Below are 19,543 nucleotides of genomic sequence, written 5' to 3'. Positions count from 1 at the left end.
GGATTTTTTTCTGAACACATGCAGGGTGTTTTTCCTTTGCTGCAAAGTAACCAGGATCCTCACTTGGGATTAAAGAGCCTTCCAGGGCAGATGCCACAACTTTCAAGTAGGTTTGCAGCACCTTATTTCTTCCCCATTAGTGCTTTCCATGTAGGAAAGAAGACTCCTTTTGTGGGCATGGCTGGCATCAGACTTCAAGGGGGGGGGGCTCTGCAAAGTGCTGCTGATGGGCCTCTAAACACTCACACCCCTAATGCAGTCAAGTTTGGCTCCCATTTAAAAGTGGCACTGCTTCCCACTGATAAAATGGGCAGAGCAAGGAGTGGCAGTATAGTCAGGTCAATAAGGGGGCCTTTCTGCACTCCCAGGGACCTTGGCCAGTGTCCGATCTTAGCAAGTGCCAGTGCCAAGCCTATCTGTGGGATAGTTTTACAGGGGAATGGAAGAGATACCGGGAGTGGAAGAGATACCGGAACTGTCCTCCTTGATAAACTTCTGGGCACTCTCCTAAAATAATAGGCAAACATGAGCATGCCTGTGAGTAAGGACAACAGCTGCTAGGCCTGTCAGGCTGTTTTGATTGTTCTTGACATATCCTGTTAATCTCTCCTTTAAACAAAAAAACTGCCTCCGATTACTTAAGAACTAGTATGCTGTGTGAAACCCCAGCTGTAACTTCAGACAAAACAGCTGGGAGGAAGAAAAAAGTACCTGAAGCAAATTCCATGAGTCACTCCCTTTCAGCCTGAGAAACACATTCGACTCTTTCCAACAAAAACACCTTCCCCCGCAGAAAACGTTCAAGCTCACTGAACAGATCTCTGTGTGTGTGTATGTGTTAGCTGCTGTTGTTTTCCTATAACGGAGCCCTAGACCTGTTTGATTTTGTTTTTTGTCCGAGTCAATTTCCGTGGGTCGCTTGGACCAGGTCGTCAACCCACAAGGGCCAAACTCCCTCTTGAGCTTTGAAAGGAAGTGCCTTCAACTTTCAAAACACACACTTTCTCTCTCTCTCTCCAACTTGAGCTACGTCACAGTAGGATTTGTGGCACTGGGGCGACACGCGGCGAGAGCAGCAGCGTCAACTTTTGCTTTGCAAACGAGGAAGCTGCTGCCCCGCACAAACCCGTTGCAAGTCACACAGGCTGCTCTTTCTTCGGGAAAGGCCGCGCCTTCGCCGCCTCCTCCTCCTCCTCCTCCGGGGGCCGCGTCTCCTTCCAGCACATTGGCCGCCAGCGGGATCGGGAGTGATTCAAGCGCGGCTGCCTGGGCGGCGCCCCCAGCAGCTCCGGATGTGAGGTGTTCGCCACTCAATCTCGGCCGCCCGCAGGAGGAGCCTTCCACCGAAGCGCCTCCCAAGTCTGGGGCGAGCAAACCCGGCTGGCGCTGCAGGGGATTGTTACTCAACTGACAGCGTTCTTCCTGGTCCCTTTCCCGGTAGCATAATAAATGGCATGCCGCGCAACACGAAACACCAACTGGGCGGGAGGTAGTTCTTCAGGACTGTGCGTAATTCCCGGCACACATATTCCAGAGGGGCGGTCTAGTTAGGCTCTTACACGGAAGAGTCTTGCGGCATTTTTCAGCTTTAGGACATTTATTTCGTGGCATAAGATTTCGTGGACTAAAGCCCATGACTCTAACGCCGCAACAAATAAAACTGATCCCAGCTTCAGCCTCTGGCATCTGATATCCTGGAGAGTCACTGTGAACTAGACGCAGCCGACGTGTGACTCAAGCCACGTTCACGCCGTGAGACCACTTTAAACAGTCAAGGCTTCCACAGAAGAATTCTGAGAGCCGCAGGAAGAGGGGCTTCTAGTTAAACCGCTGTGAAATTGTAGTTCTGGGAGGGAAATAGGGGTCTTCTAACAACTCTCAGCACCCTTAACAAAACTTCACTTCCCAGAGTCTTTTGGGGTGGTCTCACTTTCAATGTGGTTTGTCCGGTTTGAATGTGTCCTCGGTGTAAGGCAGCTGTCTATATTCCTATGTTAAGGTACCACATGACTCGTTATTTTATGTCTATCCCGAGACGTCAGGGCTGCAGTCCTTTGCTAGCTCAAGGGGACTGGCTTGCGAAAAACAAGTTCTCGCGTGCCATCCCGTGGCTAATGACAGGTTGAATTTTTTTTGAGAAGGGGGAAAAACCACTCACAAAACTTTTCTGTGGCCGCCACATGACCTTTAGTTATGATATGCAAAATGAGAGTGATGGCAACTCCTGCCCCAACCTTAAAGGCGCCGCTTACCCCACCCGCCTCAGTTTGAGGCTGCAATCCTGCAGGTGACTTACTTCCGGGCAAAGAAGCCATAAAAATACCATGGTTACCAAAAGGGGAGAAACGGGGCAGCAAAGGCTACGTGGAGCTTACTTCGAAACAAGCCTGAGGCGGCTCAACTGGCCTCTTGTCTGTCCTCCGGAAATGCAACCACACGGGCTGTTTGTGAGGCGGCGGCGTCTCCAGCCGGGACAGCTGGCACTGGGGAGCTTCCTAGCCTGTCAGCGGCGGGGTGGGCGGCAGCAGCCTCGCTTTCCATTAAGCAATCGCAACTTTCCTGGGTGATGTTCCAAGGTGCTCCACAAAGCAGCATGCCTTCAGCTTTTCTGCTGAGGCGTGTGGCTCAATGATTGCATGACATTTACATTTTAGTCATGACTTTCCTTTCTAAAGCCAGGAAATGCGAAGGACTCATCCTTGAGCAAGAGGCTGACTTTCCTGATTCCTTGACACATTTTCTTGCATTGCCCAGTGAGATGGATTTTCCCACAAGGAATGAATCCAGCAGCCGCCTCGTCTGTAACTGGAGAAGGAACCACTCAGGCAACCTCCTTCATAAACGACTGGACTCCGGAGCCAATCCCAGTTGCAGTGAAGAAGAGGAAGGGGAGGGGGAACAAACAACCCTTCGGCTGGAGTTGGCTCGATCCCAGAGACGTTGCTAGAGCAATTCGTCTATCTCGCCATCTCAGAGCAAAATAAACTTTACTAACGCACGTGTTTGCTCAGCGGGGTGAGCCAAGCCATGAGAGACTTACTTTCAAGAAGTCACATGCACTTTTTTTTTTCTTGTTGAATGAACATGTCACTCGAAACATACTGAGCACAATTCATTTTTAGAAGCCCGGGGGTGGGGAGTGGAGAAACCGCTCCAGCAGCGGCGAATTTCCCTCCACATGAGTGGAACTGACGTAATGGTGACTTTCCTTTTTCTGTTCGTTTGAATTAAGAGCAGCAGGTGGTCTGAGAGGAGAATATTCAGGTGTGAAACCGGTTTCCCTGGGACTTAACCTTTCGGTTCTTCTACAGTTTAGGTCAGCACTTGAGGAGCTCAGCCCCTGTTCCCTAGAAACCCCGAAACACGTGTAGAAGTGAGCCCCCAGCTGAACCCGGTGCCGGTGGAGCTTACTTCTGAGTAACAGGGGTTTGGGCTCAGGCTGCCCATCACACAGACCAGAGAAATAACGGGGATTTTGACTGGGATCTCAGCAAGGCGTCCCTGAAGGAAACAGTTCCTTCCTGTAGCGCGGACTCGGGTGAAGTACATCTCCCCAAGTCGTTTTGAGGCTCTCTCGGGCCACTTCTGGTCGCCTTCTCACAACCTATTGGCCACGATAAAGCCGCTGATCTGAAACGGCGCTGACTGACGAGAGAAAGCAGACTCTGCGCCGCCGTTGTTGCTCACACTCGGCATGACTGATAAGTTGTAAAGCATGACAGCGTCTGACTGGTTCTCCAGCATGGCAGGAATTTCCGAAGGGGGCTCAAGGGCGACGCGTCCACCAATAGCACGAGGCAGCTCCGGCAGTCACAACAAGCCCAGAAAGGGAGGGAGGAGGTGGAAGAGTCCTCTCCCCTCCCTCAGAAAAGCGGGGCTTGCCGAACGGAGGGAGAGATTGGGCAGGAAGCAAGGCTGCCATCCTAACTCCGGAGTAAGAGCGCAATCCTAACCACGCCTACTCCGAAGCGAGCCCCGTGCATTTCAATGGGGCTTACTCGGCTGCAATCCTAACCCGTTCAAGATCCCATTGGGATCAGTAAGACTAACTTCCGCGTGGACGCCTTTAGGATTGCGCTGGAACTCTCACGGACAGTTAGCTCCCAATAAGCGCGTTTCAGTTGCAAAGGCTCAACTTTCCTGACGCTGCCTTTCCTCTTCTCCCTCCCTGCTCCGCATTCACACGAATTGCGGAGTTCCCTGGAGACGGGGGGTCCGGCAGGGGCGCCCCCCTTTCCCTCCAGCTGCCTGGGAAAGAGAGCAGGAAGAAGACAGAAGGCCCGGGCCTGCCTTGCCCCGTCACCATTGCCCTCCGCTTCGCAAGAGAGCTCGCGCGTCCTCCTCTCTCTCTCTTTGGCATGGGCATCTGACAGAGTCGCTCGCCCTCGCCGCCAGCCAGCAGCCGGGGGAGAGAGAGGGAGAGGAGGAGGAGGAGGAGGAGGAGGCGGGTAAAGCGGCTCCGGCTCCTGGTTACTCTCTAGCTTACTCATTGCTGGGCGGTGGGGGAGGGCGCACCTCGTGGTGGCGGCGAAGGCAGCCGCTTGCTTGCGCTTGCCTCACTTCGCCAGGCACAAGTTACAGAACAAAGAAAGCAGCAGCAGCAGCCCGAGCGCGCCGCTCTCAAGTTACTTGTCTCAGCTCCCCGCCGGGGCTGGAGGACCCTGGCCATTCCGCCCTCTCGACGCCCTCCCTCAGAAACAAATTGCCGGAGAGTGGTTGTGTGGGGGTTTGTGGGGTTTTTTTTGTCTCCCACCGCCGCATTTCCCCCCCAGGTTTCTCTTTGCTCCCCCTCTCCCGTTTCTGAAATAGAAGGAATCTTCCAGGATTGGGCAGAAGGAGTTTCCAGGCACCAAGATGAAAAGTAAAAAAAGTAAGTGGGTTTGTTTGGTGGGGCTCTGAGGCGCCTCGCTGTCCTCCTCGTGGTGTTGCTAAACAATTGCGAGGCGAAGGCGAGGGAGCGAAGGTGCTGCTTTGCAACTCGCCAGTTCGGTTTGGGAAAGAGCTCGGACTTTTCCCCAGAAACTTGGTGTGCAGTCCGTGTCTTACATGGCAGTTGAGGGGGGTTTTCCGCTCAGACAAAACACAAGCTGTCTGCTTGGAGGCTGCAACTCCATGCTGCTGGCGCCCTGTCAAAAACATGTTCCAACTGCCTGCTTTGTGTCCGAACAAAGTTTTCTCCTAGTCTCTCTTCCCCCTCCCCCTTCTCTCTTTTAAACCCGTTTGTTTTGCTTTACTTCTTGCCTTCTCTCTCATTGAATACTGAAAGTTTCTCAAAGAAGAATGTGCCTTCTGTTCCCGTTCCCCCCGGTTTTTTTTTACGTTTTAGAGTCTCAGCAGCCTTCCTCGAGCATGGGAGCGAAGGAGCGTTCTTTGTTTGCGATTTTCGGCTAGGAGGGGGGCATGGAGACGGGGGTGGAGCCATTTAAAAAGCGGTTAAGCAGACTCTGGTGCAGGGTTTGTGGTTTTATTAAAAAGATGCAAAGTGTGTTTATACAAGACACGAAAGCAGGTTTACGTACACTTTCTTCTCCCAGAATGAGAGAGACTGTGATGATAAAATAACTTGGTAACTCACACAAATACACCGTTTGACAGAGTGGATTTTCCCCTCCTACCCTTTTAAGCAGCGGATTGCCACTGTTTTTGTTTGTGAAAAAACAGCTCAATTTTATGCATGTTTACTCGGAAGTAAGCCCCATTGAACTCAGTGGGGTTTACTCTAGGTGTACTGCCTTAGGCTGGAGTACTTTACTAAGTTACTTGAGAGTAAGCCCCAGTGAGGCTAACTTTTTACTGGGCATATAGGATTGGGCAGGTAAGGCAACTTTGCTTTTTTCAAAGAGAACAACCACTTCTGAAATGTTGTATTTAAAAGTTCATTTTCATGCAGTTGGTCATATTGTATGCTAGTAACATCATTAAAAATTGTAGGGTAGCATTTAAAAGAGTGTTGCATTCTGTAGAGTTGGCTTTTGTTTAAACTACACATTTTACATTCATAGTTCAAACATTCCTCTCACTTTGCCAGGAGTCCTGCAGCAGTTTGTGTGTGTGTGTGTGTGTGTGTGTGTGTGTGTGTGTGTGTACACCTACTCTTCAGTTTTGGACTTAAGAGGTCTTCTGTAGCCATAGTTTGTAGTTTTCATGTGAAGCTGCAGAACTAGACACACAAAGGAAACCAGGCCACACAAATGCTACAGTTAGGCCGTGGTAAGTGGGTAATATAAGCCCACCATAAACAAAGAGAATATCTGTAGATAAAAGTCTGTGCTTATAACTTTGTATTCTGTCCAAAAGTTTTTGTTTGCCTGACTACCGGTAACTTTGGATTCTGTGTTACATACCATGACCTGCCCTTTCTGTGGCTAAAGTCATACATCCTGGCTTTTGAGCTTCCCAGTTTGTACAAATAAGTAACATTATTGGACAAAAATTCCATAGTGAACTACTTAGAATAGTTATTTTTAGAGCATTCCTCTGCTCCCTCTATTTGCACAGTGGTGGTGAGCTGGTTTCCTGTCTGCTGCTGCTTCCATTGTTCCTTTGGCTTCTCACTCTAGGCAGCTGTTCCATTTGTTTGTGTGTGTGTGTGTGTGTTTTAAATATAAAGCATCATACAAAGCTAACTGTTAACCCAACTCAACATTAAATGCATGTACATTCTGTCATGTGTTCAACAGCCTAGCTGTCTAGTGAGCTTGGGCAGGGCATAAAAGCAAAACAAGGAAAAGATGTCATGATTAAGAGGGAGGACTTCAAAGTTGAGGAGTGCATTGAGTGCATTGGGAGCACATGTTGCAAGCTGGAAGTTTGCAGAGGCCTGACCTTTAAAAGACAGTGTAATTCAACATTTTCAAATGATAGGCTTACAAAGCTGGCACATGTGGTCTGTAGTTTATCATCTGTCCTGAAAAACCCTGAAGTATTTTCTGTGCTATTATCCTAACGTGGAAGGAAGTTCCTGTTAAAGTAAGGGTTTAACATACTTGGTTTTATTTATTTCACTCTCAGCCCATCCTTCACCCAGCAATTGATCCCAATTTATCAAATATAAAACTTAACTTGGTTCTGTGTAAATTTGAGTGCCACTTGTGATTTCTTGTACATAAGAAGTATATGTGTATGTGGAATTAAAATCAAGCTGACACATAGGGAGGAGGATTAAAGTCAAGGAATGCAGTCTGTGGAGGGATGGGAGAGGGAGTTGGTATGTTTCAGTATGTGAACCATTATGATGTCTGTCTCCCCTTGCTGTGGAATGAATAATGTATGTTATTCCATAACCTTTGTTTGTGGTACTTGCACAAATGATGAGATACCTGGTGATGCACATTTGGGGAGGAAGCATATTCTGTACAAATGGTTCTGATCTGTGTATCAGATCTCATATCCATAAACCATGTTCTAAAAGAGTGCTTTGGGGGGGCAGGCTAGAATTACACACACCTTGTGAAAATAAAATAATCTGGCTAAGGAGAATGGGAGCAGCTGCCCAGAGATTGGAGCATCTCTTTGATCCCTCTTTGCCTTATGAGTATGGGTGAGTTTGTTTATTTAACAAACCTGTTGCCCCATTTAAAACAAAGAACTCCTCAAGCTGGGTTTTAACACAATGGCCAAGCAATATATGAAAACATCTAGATCAACACTGTATAAAAGGGCTGTTAAAATAAGAAGCCTAGGAATTGGTTAACTAACAAAAACAGTAGTTCATAGAGCATCAGTCAAAAAAAGCTGCTCTTGACAGCAGCCTGTTGAAGCTGTGTGTTCCCTTCCTCTGCCAAGTTAGGGAGACAAATAGGCAGCCCTTGTGTCTCATTAAATTCTCTTTCTCTTGCTGTCCTGGGTACGTTAACACTAGCCAGGTGCCACTATTTTTAATTGCTATGCCAATCGCAAGCCTGCTGCCTCCTTTGTTTTCGCCTTGATTGCATTTGGGCAGAGTTCATACCACATAGTACTTTCTTCATGTCAGTAGTATACAGTAGTGACTTTTCTTCGTGTTTGGAAATTCTTTACTTAAACATTTAGGCATGATTTGAATCTTGTACATGTGATTTAACCCAGTGCTGGAATGAGTTCTGCAGGTGCCTTCTGAAAATGTTTTGCTCCTGTGAACATGGGCAGCGGCTCAAGTAGAGCTTCACAAAACACACACACAGTGAGAGAGATTTCCTGGAGAAAGCAGTCTAGCACATTGTTCTCTTGGCAAAGGGAGAGCCTGCTTCTTGAAAGCCTCTTTGTAAATCTTATTAAAGCAGCTGGTTTCTACCCTTTGCAATACTTCTTCACAGCACAGCTCTTCCGTTACGTTACCCTGCCTATTATTAAATGGGTTTATTTTCCTCTAATATTCAAAATCAAAGAGATTATTAACAGTATCTAGTGTACAGGTCTGTGTGTGGTCTAATGCACGTTAATATGGTGTTACTTTGTGCCAGGAAGATGAAAATGGTGCAGTTAATCCAAAGAAATTTAATCTTGCATATATACATTTTGACAGTGTCATGCTGTGCATGCATCTAGAGTGAATTTCAAAACTGAGGCCTGCAAGTTGTGCCAAAAGCCAGTTGTGCCCCAATACCTTGTATCTGGTGAACTCTGTGTGTGTTTTCAAAGAGCACTGTTAAAAACACTCCAGATGTTGTAGGACCCCAACTCCAATCAGCCCCAATCAAGATCTTGAGGGCCACAGATTCCCCATCCCAGATCTATCTAGAACAGAATGGTCAGAGCATTATCATAGTTCAAGAGTTTGTTCAAGCCAGGCCAAAACACTCAAGGGCACAGAGTGGGGTCAGTGAGGTGGTTGTGGCCTGAGGAAAGTCCGGAAGTTTGGAGGGCCACATTTGGGCTTCAGAATCCCCACTATTGATCTAGAAACATGAACAAGAACTGCACACCTACAGTTACTGGAATAAGGGTGACTACTGGAAGCTTACTCATGCATACTTGCAGCTTTTTCTTTGTTTTACTTTGAGGAACTTGACATAAGTATCTCTGATACTTTCATTACCCAAGAAGTCTAAATTCTACTGCATTAGAACCCTAAATTAAAACAAGGCAACACTTCTGTATCCAGATAGTTGCCCCCTCCTTTAAACACAGCAAACAACTAACTGTTAACACATGAGACAGACAGCCTAGGAAGGATGCCTTTTAACTGTGCCCTGTTAAAACAGGAAATCAAATGCGCAGACTGATTACTAACAAGAGGAAAAACCAAAGCTAGCCTGTAATCAGCACAAATGCTGCAGTGTAAACAGAGCCATAGCAGCCCCAATGTGGCCTTTGCTCTAATGAGAAATCAGCTGGACTAAGGAGAGATCTGTTGCCTTCTTCTAGTTTCCTGTTGCTGCAACTCCTGCACAAATAGGGGGACTTTTTTCCTGGCAGTTCAAAGGGCCGGTGCTCCCTTATTGAAATCAGCTCATTACCCCAAGAGAAGTTGCATGGCAGTTTTCTCTTGTTTAGCCCAAACCTGTTTTGTATCATTAACCTCTTAGCAGAGGGAACATGTCACAATAAGTAAGCAGATCAAAGGGCAGGCAGCACTGCTGGTTTGTTCTTGCTTTAATTTTTTGTTTGTTCTGTCAGGAGATTTATCGGTTATTGTTTTTATTTTTGAGGGATAGGGAGGGGAAGAGCAGGCTCTTCAGTTTCGTTTTTGAGGAGGGGCACTGGAAGTATAGAAGTCTAGCTTTTGAATATTTTTAGCACAAGTTTGTAACATTTCCACTACCCCTCCTTTTTGCTCTTAAGGCAATGTCCTGATCTAGCTGACTAAAATACTTTAGCATGACTGTTTACCTCAAGGCAGGACTCATCATGCAAATACTTGTGCAATGTGTGTAGATCCATTGACTTGTCTGCTTCTTTGAACCACTTGCTGTTGCGTACATATTCTCTATGTACATGGAAAGCACCGAGCAAGCCTGACAATGGCCAAATGACCCACTGAACTCTCTGCATACTATAGAACTCAGCGGGGAGAAGCAATAATTAGTTGGCTGTTAGCTCTAGCTACACCCGCTGGCCTTCCACCCCACCAGTTTCAGTGGGCACCAGCTACCACTACATAAAATATACATTAGAATTATTCTCCTGAGATTCTGTTGAGCAACATCACATTGGGAACACATCATAGAAGATTGGGGTTCCAAAAATTTCTGTTCCTACTGGGCTCCTGTGCTTGACAGAGGAGCAACAGGCTGAGCATTTCCATGCCTGGCAGAGCTGCAGCTGTTACATCACTGTCATTATGTTCTCTGGGAAAACACCGAGAGGGCTGTGCCAGAACAGAAAAAGTGGTGGTCCCAGAGAAGAAAAGCTTCTGGTTTCCTACTGCAGCTTCTGCTGCAGTGGTTCTTGCTTGGGATAGCCATGACGCAAAGGGTGTCCTTATGCCTCTTACCGGGAAACATGGGGATAGTGGGTTGGTGATAACTTTCTTTAGCCCACTGGCTTGGGAGGGTTTTGTTCACCTGCTTTCTCACATTGCTTTGTTGTTGGCTGATTTTTATGTCATTTTTCATCATTTTGTTATACTTGTCTGTATTTTGTTCACCGCTTTGGGAGCCTCTGGGTCAAAAGGCAGTGAATAAATCAACAATAACAACAGCAACAATATTATCATTAAAACAATAGTTGGGCATCCTTTGTAGGGCGTTCCACTAGAACTACTGTTCTACTTGGCTACTCTGCTCTGTATGTCCTTGCTGTGATCCTTCAGGAGACTTGAGTGCTTGGTCAGAAGTACCAGTGGATATGGTAGAGCATTTAGTGGCTTGGCCCCTGATGGCCTTTGACAATGCATGATGGGACTTAGGTTTGGGAGCTTCTTTTCTGTGCAGTCCATACCCATCCTGAACCCTCTTTGCAACTAACACTGTTACCACCTGTTGAATAACAATGCATATTACCCTATACAGTGGTACCTCGGGTTACATACGCTTCAGGTTGCACACTCCATTAACCCAGAAATAGTGCTTCAGGTTAAGAACTTTGCTTCAGGATAAGAACAGAAATCAGGCTCTGGCAGCATGGTGGCAGCTGGAGGCCCCGTTAGCTAAAGTGGTGCTTCAGGTTAAGAACAGTTTCAGGTTAAGAACGGACCTCCGGAACGAATTAAGTACTTAACCTGAGGTACCACTGTACTGTTGTGGATGGCAGGGGGAGAGAAACTCTGTAGTGATGAGTGTCTAAATGCTCTGCACAACTATCATTTTTTAATAACCTTTGCTGGGAGGGGAATAAAGGAAGTGGAGGTATCGTAATTTGAAGGTTACAGTGTAATCCTAACCTTGTCTGCTCAGAAGTAACAACTGTTGAATTTAGTGGGGCTTACTCCCAGGTAAGTGGGGTTGGGATTAGACTCCTTCTTGTTGGTGACCTGCCATCCATGCTTAACTGTGTGTGGACTGCTGGCCTTGCAGCTCCATTGCAGGAATAGAGTCCAAGGTTTCTGGTAGACATTGTGTCAAGGCGCCATGCACAGTTGCCTGTGACGAAAGTTCCCAGCTAAAGCTGCTTGTTGTGTACTGACATTGGCTTTTAGCTGGAATCTTATCTCCCTTGTGGCTCTGGGAGTGAAGGAAGAAGAGAGAGGGCTGTCATCTGGCCCTCTTCAATGGGAATGCTTTACCTTTGCTTCATCTGTAGTTTCAGATGTAACATTACACTGTCCCTGAGTTGAATATAGCAGGGATGGGGGAACATGTGACTCTCAGATGTTGCTGGACTGCAGCTCCCAGCATCCCTGACCACTGGCCATGCTGGCTAGGGCTGATGGGAGATCCAGCAACACCTGGAAGGCCACAGATTCTGTATTCTTGTAGTATAAGTTTCTGACTAATATCTGCCCGGTTTTCTTCTGCAAGTGAAATGTGGTTTAGGACTGAATCTATCCCAGCCAGTGGGCAAAACTCAATAAGATTTGTCTGTCAAACTAGTGTATACGGCTTGGATTCCTAAAATTTCTGGTGGGAATAAAAGACATGTAGCCAAAGCTTTGGTTTCCTGCACTGACTAGTTTGTTTATATGACCTGTAGTAACTACCTTCTTCTAAACTCAGCAATACAGCTGCAAATAAAACATTTTAAGTGCAATGTGACACTAGATGGCAATGGTGAGCCTTATGGAAAATTCAATGTATTTTTAAAAACACTTTTAAAAAAGCATTTTCAGAACAGTTTTTTATATGTGTGTAGATTCCACCAAAGTATTGCTAGTTTCTTTAGATGTTCTTTTTACTGCAATGTTCAGCACATTGACTTGAAAGTAAGTTTTACTTAAATCAGTGGGGTTATGTTTCTAGACATATGATTATAGAATTGAGATGTTAGCTCTCTCTAGTACAAAATGGAATTCTAAATGTATTGCCAAATAGTTGTATATGCATGCCTTGATACAATATTGCTGTTGTGAATGAAGCCTGCTGGGGCAGGGTGAGGAACACAGTAGAGCACGTTGTTTGCATGCAAGAAGATTCCAAGTTCTCCCCCAGGTTCTCCAGTTAAAAATAATCAGGGACAAGGCAGAGTTTAGAAAATACCTGATGTAAGGGAGCAACAGGGTGGAATAGAACAGCAGTGCCACCATTGCATCCAAAGCCCTGCTACTTGTACTGGCCAAAGCTTAAGGTGTGCGGAGGGGTAGCATTTTGCCTAATTTTAGCTGTGGCCACCTCCAAAATCAGGCCATTCTGGCTGTTAGATAGGCTTAAGAGCTAGTGGACCATGGCCCACTGTCCTTTTGTCCCCGTTTCAGAGCTTTACACCAGCTGTTGGCAGTGGATTCCCCGTGATAGCCAGTCAACAGCCCACACTGTCAACAGGCACTGCAGGAATGTTCCATGGCAGTGAAGAAGCAGTGGCAATTGGGGGTTGTGATTGTTGTTTTTGGCAGTTTCCTATAAATTTACTACATGAAACAAACAGTGATGCCACCCACAAGCAAGTTAAACTCAAGAACTTGGATGAAGGTAGATCCATGGCTCATCCCTACGATTTGCTGTGCCAGCATTAAATATAGTACATCAACTGCTATGCCAGCACAGAGTCAAGGCTGAAAAATACCACACTGGCTTTTGTGCATTTAATCCTTGATGGAGCAGTTGGGCACATTGGCCTCTGTTGAAAATTTCAGGTGCTCAGTCTTAAGTGGTTTGTGAATAGAAGAGCAGAACATGTTTAAACTTTTAAAAGCTAGAAGTTTCTAAGGAGTGTTGGAATATCACTGACATCTAATCTTGGTTTTGGCTTCCTGTCTACCTAATCATGAAGCATTTAGCTTGGAAGAAAGTTTGCTGGATTGCATACCCACTGTTGCTGGCCAATAGTTGGTATGGTACTGGCAAATGATGCAAGCCACTGTATGTATGAGACCATGTGGACGGTTGTTAAGGTGACTGGCACACCTATGCCATATCCCCAGAATACAGGAACTGGAGGTATATCTTAAGGTTGCCTCTCTGATGCTCATTGCCATGCTTTAATTGCAGGTGATAAAATGTGTCTGAATGGATAAGATGAAGAGATAGTCATGCAATGTTCCCTGTTGCGTTTTTATCATAGATGCTGCTGTTTCAATATCAGGCAGTGAGACAGAGGACGATGACAGCATGGATGTCCCTCTGGATCTTTCCTCTTCTGCAAGCTCAGTCAAGAGGAGGAGGCGGGGTAACCTGCCCAAGGAATCGGTGCAGATTCTTCGGGATTGGCTCTATGAGCACCGCTTCAATGCTTATCCTTCAGAGCAAGAAAAAGCACTACTGTCAAGACAGACACACCTCTCCACACTACAGGTATTTAAAGATGCTCCAATTACATTTTAAGACTATGATCCTAAGTACACTTAATTTGGAGTAAGTCTGTTTAATTCAGTGCAACTCGCTTCTGAATAAATAGGCATAGGATTGCACTGTATAATAGTGTTAGTTGATGAGGTTGTATAGCCATGAGCTTATGTGTTATTTTCATATGCTGATGATACTTTGAAAGGTGTTGCTTTGTATTTGGGATCTACTTACAAACCAGTGCAAACACATAGAGTAGATGGTTCTGTTTGGGCTTTGGATCAGGGTATTTTGGGGCTCACTCTAGCAGCATGGATGGTGTCTGTCATAGAGTTCTAAATTACCTCTGGCTGTTTTCATCACAAGCTGAATTTGTGTATCTCTGTAATGGCCTCACTGAACCCATATATTGTAACTTTAAGCTCCCTGTAGTATTCCAAAACAGGAGCAAGATGTGAGTGCACATTACAGTGACTCTGGAAAATGAGCAGGGTGACAGTGGGGACATGGAAGCGGCAACTGCAGATTTCCGCCCCCCCCCCCCAATGCTCCAAATATAGCAGTTTTAAGCATAAGCTTGTAACATGTCTGTGTAGCTTTTCATAGAAATAGCTCTTTTCAAGTATCTGGCAAATAATGTGCATGTGTCTGTACTCTGATTGACCTAAGAATGCAAAGTTAGAGGGCTGGTTTCTGTTCCCAGTTCTGTCAGTGACAGTGCGCAATTCTTTGTATCAGCAAGAACAAAGTGAAATTATGCTTCCTTATTTTATGGGAGTCTCTATTTGCTAACACACATAAAAGCTTGCAGACTCTAGGAAGCAAGGTCCAAAGTTCCATTGGAAGTAGCCCGGAATGTGTACACTCGAATGCAGACCAAAATATGCTGGATTTTTGTTGGCAGCTCTGTAGAAGAAATTTTGAAAACACAAAAGATACAGCCCCCTTGGAATGTGTGTGTGTGTGTGTTGTAATTTTGCACATATTTTCACAATACATCACTCCTCTTCATACATTCAGCTTGAACCAGTGAGGGCCAAATATGAGGAGACATTCACACAAGTCTGTCCCCACTAACCTTCCCCCGCCCCCCCATATACTAGCTCTGCTTTAGGCCTTGCTGCTCAACACACACTCACAATATATAGGGTTGTGTGTCCTTCATGTGATGGGGCAGAACACCCGAAAAAGATTGTGTGTGTCTGTGTGTTGGGACTGCATAAATCCAGCTTGCTAAAGACATAAATCTGTCTTTTGACCTCTCATCCTGTTGCTTTCTTAGAATATCATTTCTTTGTAAGCGATAAGCAAATTTCCTTTGTCTGCACTGGGCAGAAGGAGAAACCATCCTTATCCAGCAAACATGAAAAGGGTTGTTAAGCTGTCCTTTTATTGCCCAGGAAACTGGCTTGATATTCAAACAAGGGCAAACTTCAGTGAGGTAATCTCTGTTTTGCCTGTTGACACAGTTAGTTGAACAGGGCAAATCAGTAACTGTTTTTGGGAGGAGTTTCTCTTTCACAGGGAAACATTTTCCTGTTGTTAATTAACCCAAATGCAATGAACAATGAGTAACAGGTTAACATGTGTACAGACCGAAAAAACTAAGCCTATTGGTTTAGGCTAAGCAGACTTCAGAGAGCCTGAGGCTCTTTAGTAAGCAGAAAGGGCTGGTAGAAACAGGAAGGAAAGAAAGGCCTTCATTCAAGGATGTGTCATAACTTGTCTGCTGGACTTCCATTTGTCCTGCAATTAAGGAATCTGCTTGAAGGGAGTCCCAGATTTAACTGCAACTGCTCTAATGGCACAGAGTCGGAAATGAATGGAGGTAGGCATTAAGATGTGCTTGTGTTCTTAGGTCTGCAACTGGTTTATCAATGCACGCCGCAGGCTTTTGCCTGACATGCTGAGGAAGGACGGGAAGGACCCAAATCAGTTCACCATCTCACGACGAGGGACCAAGATGGCTGACGGCAGCCCGGTGGAATTCTCCATTGGCACAAAAAACTGCATTCCACTGATTGAGAGCTCGTTCCTCTCCGGTAGCACAGGACCAAACAAGACTTGCAAATCTTCTTCCTTGGGATCCGTTTTGGCTCGGCCATCAGTAATTTGCCACACCACCGTAACTGCACTGAAAGATGCTCCTTTCCATTTTGGCCAACCGGGTGGCACTGGTCAGACCCCGGATGACCTGCAGCGGGCTTCCCCTACCAACTTCACAGACAACTCCCATCTATACCACGAGGATGTGTCTAAGCTGGGACCTGGTACAAATGCACAGAGTGGGCTTTTCAACACTCCCCCACCGACCCCTCCAGACCTCAACCAGGATTTTAGTGGGTTTCAGCTCCTGGTGGATGTTGCACTGAAACGGGCCGCGGAGATGGAGCTGCAGGCAAAACTCATGATATAAAACATTATTCATATTTGCCCCCCGGGGCAGGGATATAACGGAAAGATGTGGCAATTGTCTACATGGTATCAAAGACTTAACTGCATTTTTTAATTAATCTTATTTGCACAAGGGATTGCTGAAATGAAGCTTCCTGCCACTGAAGTGGTTTTCAGTGGGATATGGTCATTCCAAGAATTATAGACTTAAAGCTACTGTAGAAACAAAACGGTTTTCTTTATTTCTTTTCTTTTCTTTTTTTTAAAAAAAATGTTTTGTAGTAGGTTTTTTTTTTTCATAATGTGAGATGATTCCCAATATCATGTGATTTTGTTTTGTTATTATTTTCATTGTTTTTTTTTCTCTCCAGACTGTGCAATATTTAGAAACAAGATTAGTCTTCATATCATTCCCACGTGGAACAAAATATACCAACAGGCTGTCTTAAAAAACAAATTCAAGATTTTAAAACATGTTTGAATTTGAATGATTATGCTTTTTCATGATGTAATAAAATATTTTCTTTAATAGTGGATTCATATTGTGTTTTGTGTGTGTGTTGAACTAATGCAAAACTTCCAGCTACACTGTAGCAAAGAGATCCTTTCCTCTTCCAAATACTCGCAGTTTTAAAAGTACCCCTTTAAAAGGTTGATATAAATACGTTACTCAGCAAATGCTAAAATATTGTATACTGTGACTTTTTAAGTCTATGTTATCAGATCTATATGCACGTGTGTGTCATCTTTTAACATGTGCAGCCTCGAAATTTGTTTAACACTCCCGGTCAAGCAAATGCATGTTTAAACACAAATTCATTGGCTTTGTTTTTTAAAAAATCATAGGATTGTATTATTGACTTCTCCAGTGCTGCACCTCTCCTGGCATAGCAGACTTCTGTGTGTGCAGTGGAGCTTCCCTTTCCTCTCCATCTCCTCCAGCCCCCACATGCCCTCTGAATCAGCTCTGAAGGGCTAGGGGACCCCAGAACAGATTTTGGATGAGGAAGGAGGTCCTATTCACTGTGCCAGCAGAAACCCACTTGTGCAGCATTGGATATAGCCATAAATACAGAATCTGTTAGGTGAGTTCTCTAAGGCAGAGATGCTCAAACTGCATTCCAGGAACCATTGGGAGTCTTTGGGGGGGTCTGTTGCAGGTTCTTCCGCTGGAGGTTCTTCCTTAACAACATTAGTGATGGCAAATTAACTTCTGTGATGGCTTGTCCGCCACCTCCAGTCCTCTGCAATGTGCCGCCAAACAAGTGCTGGAGATTTCTTCAGTTGGAATCTCTGTTAATATGGAAATCAAACACTGCTCTGTCTCTAGATTGCCACCTTTACAATTTCCCCTCCTCCAGGTCACATCCCAGCCAACTCTAAAAACTCACTGCTTCTGACTCTAAGCTCTGGCTTTATCTTGTAACTAGGTAACTCTGAGTAGAGGGAGGGGCCCCAACCATTTGTTGTCTCACACCAAGTCCTCTGGATGGCTCACCCCCTAGGCTCATGAGGAAGTTAGCCTGGATTAATTAGCTATTAACACTTGGCTTAATTAAAGGATTAGAAGTGTCTAGCACACAGTATAATACACACAGGTCTGGCTATTTCCCAGTTTTAGCACCCCAAGCCTTAATTAAATTCTAGCACCTACTGGACCCAGGAATTTAGGGGGTTTAGCACCACAAACTCATTACACTATGTTTCTTTTGTTGGCCTTTTCTCAAAAATAGAGTGAAATGGTTTATTTCATGTCTCCTTACCTTAGAGGCCTCCCTGCACTGTTTCCTTATTTCCTTTCCTACTTTCCTAATCACAAGTCTCTCTGCTATTCCTCTCTTTCCCATCCTGTAAGGCTGTGACTCCTAACTTGCCTCTTTTGCTGACTCCAGCGTGCCAATCCCCTCCCTTTCCCCCCTCTCTTTTTCTTGCATTGCCCCAAAGGTATCTTGCATCCCATCTCTGAACTCCCTCACTTACTTTCTTCCATCTTTATTTCTCTTTTTGTTTCACTACTTCTTTAATTGAATTCAATATCAAGAGCCCCTCTCTTTGTGTTCAATAGCAAGAGCACACAGATCTTTTACTCTCTCAAGCAATTTGCCTGCTGAGCAACTCTCAGATGTCCCTGTGTGTCTAATAGGGTGGGAGAAGAGGAGAGACTGACAGATAGGAAAAACTGCATCAGCTCTGTCAGATATCTCTGAACACAGGGGGATATTGGGCAGTGAAGACATTGTAAGCTGGACAACATGCTCCATGTCCAATTCCAAAGGCTTGGAAGACCCTTAAATGCTCATCGTACAGAGCTGATAAACAGTTATTTTGGATTAAGCAGTTGGTTGTGCAGATCTACTGTAAAGAATGAAATGATTACAATTCTTAGACTATTTTTTTGCAATTTGTTTCCTTCAATATCCTTCCAAGTGTTTGACTTCCACTTGCTACCAGATTCCTCAGTTGCCTAGATCACAAAACAAGACACCTGTGCTGATTGCAAGTGCTTTCTCATCTTGTATGTAAACAGTGGTGTATCGCGGGGGGCCCACAGGGGCTGTTCCCCCGGGCACAAAACTCTTAAGGATGCAAAATTTCTGCTCCTCATTTGTCTGACTTCGTTGAAATCACCACAGCAGCACCTGTGACCAGGACTACAGAGTGCCAGCTCCACCAGCCAATGGCAGAAGGAGCAGTGGTGGGGAGTCACATGGTGTGTTTTTTAAGATTCACAGAGTCCACCTTCAAAATACTAAGCAGCTATTACACCAAAATATATACCCCTGCATATTTTGTGATTCTAATGAGCACTAAGTCTGAGAAGGCCCCAATAGTGTTGGTATCGTATCACGAAAAGCAATAGCTTAAGAAGTGCAATATTGCTTGAGATATCACAAGCGACTGGTTAATGTTTTGACATGAAAGAACTGCACCCCCTAACTTGTGATGGAGGGGTACAAAAGATTTCCTGGATTTATGTATGTGTCATGAGGATTTAGATTTCTCTTTTCTATTGATGCAAGAATGCTCAAGGCAGCTGTGGCCAGCTGAAACAATTTTTTGAATTAGACACACACTTACTCTCAAGGTGGCTACTCGTTTGTAATTTCAATGAGCAAGCGTCCATCAGATTTCCCAGCAGCTGTATATTTATTTTAGTCACAGTGCTGATTATCTGACCTTGTTCAGTGTTTCTAAAATTGTTTCGGCTGTTATCTGTCTTAGCTTTGACATTTTCCCTGAAGTCGGTCCTTTTCTTTCAGAAAATGTAAAACTATGCAATATTTTTGCTAATGTAAGAGACCTTTTTTAAAAACAAACAAACACATGATTACTACTTCTGCTGAAAGTGATCT

At 45.2% G+C, this 19,543-nt stretch overlaps 1 protein-coding gene across 1 annotated transcript; it reads left to right on the top strand.

Moving 5' to 3' along the window:
* Positions 1-4,496: 4,496 nt before the first annotated feature.
* TGIF1 (TGFB induced factor homeobox 1) lies at positions 4,497-16,444 on the top strand. The gene is made up of 3 exons (XM_079983007.1): positions 4,497-4,870; positions 13,576-13,805; positions 15,655-16,444. The coding sequence occupies exons 1-3, from the start codon at positions 4,855-4,857 to the stop codon at positions 16,210-16,212; spliced, it is 804 nt and encodes a 267-aa protein (XP_079839133.1). The 5' UTR covers positions 4,497-4,854; the 3' UTR covers positions 16,213-16,444.
* The last annotated feature ends 3,099 nt before the right edge of the window (positions 16,445-19,543 follow it).

The sequence above is a fragment of the Podarcis cretensis genome, assembly GCF_951804945.1.
Source record: "Podarcis cretensis genome assembly, chromosome: 7".
Classification (NCBI taxonomy): domain Eukaryota; kingdom Metazoa; phylum Chordata; class Lepidosauria; order Squamata; family Lacertidae; genus Podarcis; species Podarcis cretensis.
This window is presented reverse-complemented; position numbering and strand designations above follow the sequence as displayed.